Source organism: Pseudomyrmex gracilis, unplaced genomic scaffold, assembly GCF_002006095.1.
Source record: "Pseudomyrmex gracilis isolate BER0280 unplaced genomic scaffold, ASM200609v1 scaffold_2587, whole genome shotgun sequence".
NCBI classification, from domain to species: Eukaryota; Metazoa; Arthropoda; class Insecta; order Hymenoptera; family Formicidae; genus Pseudomyrmex; species Pseudomyrmex gracilis.
The window spans coordinates 7550-10240 of NW_018023171.1; the positions used below are offsets into that span (position 1 = coordinate 7550).

The 2691-nt window shown below is 37.7% G+C and overlaps 1 protein-coding gene across 1 annotated transcript; it reads left to right on the forward strand.

Annotated features, from left to right (window-relative positions):
- Positions 1 to 1545: 1545 nt before the first annotated feature.
- On the forward strand, positions 1546 to 2436 carry LOC109862901 (the record flags this gene model as incomplete). The annotated part of the gene is made up of 1 exon (XM_020443069.1): positions 1546 to 2436. A coding segment is annotated over exon 1 (891 nt), but the record flags the coding sequence as incomplete, so codon positions are not given.
- Between the last annotated feature and the right edge of the window lie 255 nt (positions 2437 to 2691).

A 2691-nucleotide genomic window follows, 5' to 3' on the forward strand; every position in this document is an offset into this window, starting at 1 on the left:
TGTCGAATCGTACGGTGTCGAATAATTTGGTGTCGAATAAATCTGTGTCGAATCGAGCGGTGTCGAATCGTACTGTGGTCAAACGGAACCCGCCCATTAGATACACCAGCAGTGTACAAAATACCTTGTTCATGCGACAAAGTATACATAGGTTAAATTGGTAGACTGATACATACACGACTAAAAGACCATCAGTCGGCAGTACGTCTAAAACATTACTCACAGTCGGCATTAGCAAAACACCATTTGGAAACTGGTCACAAAATTATGTTTGACCAAACCCAAGTACTACACAAAATTAGGGCTTACTTCCCTAAAAAATATACAGAATCTATAGAGATATACAAACACATCCAAACAATCTCAATAGAGACAATGGACATATGACTAGTTCACTATGGCATTCTATCTTGCCACATACACATCCTCCCCTCCTTCTTACCATTCCACTTCTCTTCCACCACACCCCTTCCCTTCCACTTCAATCTAGCGCTATAAAAAGGGACACCTGACCAAGAGCATCTCAGTATCAGGCTGCTCTTCACACCCTGATGAAGTGAGCTGTAATGTTCACGAAACGTCGGTATTAAAATGACACTAACGCAGTTCAAACCCAAAAAAACATTTTTGTATGTTAATAATACACACCGCGAAAGCATCAAATATCAAATTAAGTACTTCCACGGGGAGAGTATTTTATCTAAAGGTAATACTTTTAGCAAATACTGGTCTTCTCTATCAAAACACCTGGCCACTTTAGCTTTTCTCAAAAGGTGTCGGGTCAATAACATCGTCCCAAAATTTATTCACATAAAAAACCATTTCGGCACAAAGAAAGCAAACAACATCTTGCAAAAAGCCGGTCTTCAACTAGTGAAAAAGCGCATTTCCCATATAACATATCAAATTTATCATATTTCTCAGAAACTATTCCATCTCCATCTGCATCTATCTGCCTGCATTAGGCCAGATCTGTAGCTTATACTAGACCGTATAACATACGAACAAGCAGAACGCATACATCTGCACTTATCTCAACAACAGATGAGAAAATATCAGAAACTAGCACCTCAAGAAACTACCATCCGTCCACTACTAAACACGGTAAAAAATCTGTCCAATAAAACCTTTTCTGCCTAAACGTTCTCAGCCTTGGCCAAAGGCCACAATTTCGCGGTAGCCTCATCTAAACTCCCAAAAGAGACAATAAGTAGTCATATAGAAACAGCCATACATTTTCTTCCCCAAGAACCTGCTAACAATATCCGCAAAATAGTGGCTACCATACTAAATAAATCAAAATTGCCACCTCATAATTTTGCTAGATCTGAACGCTGTTCTTGGAAACAAGTAAATCAAGACACAGATATTATTATCCTTTTAGCAGATAAAGGCAATACAACAGTGATCATAAATAAAACAGAATATGACACTAAAATTCAGACATTACTTACAGACTCCACATATAAAAAACTTAAGAAAGACCCTACTGCTTCATTAAAAACTCTTACCACCAATTTCATTAAGAAAAACAATCTCCCAGACATGTTAATACCCAGAAACGCGGTACCACCTAGACTATATGGACTACCAAAAATCCATAAAAACAACATACCCCTCAGACCCATAGTAAGCGCTATAAACTCACCTACATACAATCTAGCTCGCTTTCTGGTCAGCAAACTAGAACCTCTCACCGGTAAAAGTGACATTACGATAAAAACCTCATCTGACTTTATTTCTAAAATCAAAAATAGTATACTTCAACTTAATGACATCTTAGTCAGTTTTGATATTGTGTCCCTGTTCACGCAGGTACCAATCCATGACACCATTAACATAATTAAATCTTCAGGTCAACTATCATCCGACCTTATATCATTGGTAGAACATTGCCTGACCACAACCTATTTCACCTACAATAACCAATTCTATAAACAAATCACAGGTGCAGCTATGGGATCACCGATATCTCCAATTATAGCAAACATATTTATGAAACACTTCGNATCCCAGGCCATCAAAAAAGCNCCACTAAAGCNNCAAACATGGTACCGGTACGTAGATGACACCTTTGTCATTTGGCAACATGGGGAGAGAGAACTCTATAACTTTTTAGACTTTCTTAATAAACAACACCCAAACATTACCTTCACATTAGAAACAGAACAACATGGTAAACTTCCATTTTTAGATGTTCTGGTCACAAGAAAACCAGACGGCTCTTTAGGCCGTCAAATCTATAAAAAACCCACCCACACCAATCGATATTTACACGCGGCATCACATCATCACTCAGCCCAAAAACAAGCTGTGATACACTCGTTGATTTATAGACCATTTACTATATGCGACAAAGACAGCATTCAAAACAAACTCAAAAAAGTAAAAGACACTCTACAACAAAATGGTTACACACTGCAAGAAATAAACAAAGTAATTAAAAAACATCAAAATGAGCCCTCTCAAAATACACCAGCATTAGAACAAACAACAAACTTAAAGAAACAAACCACATTTCTCCCATACATAAAGGGTGTCACAGATAAGATCTGCAGAATCCTGAACAAACACAACATACAAACGGTCTACAAACCACCGAATAAACTAGGACAGATTCTTAACAATTCAAAAGACAAAAGACCGCTATTAGATACACCAGGAGTGTACAAAATACCTTGTTCATGCGAT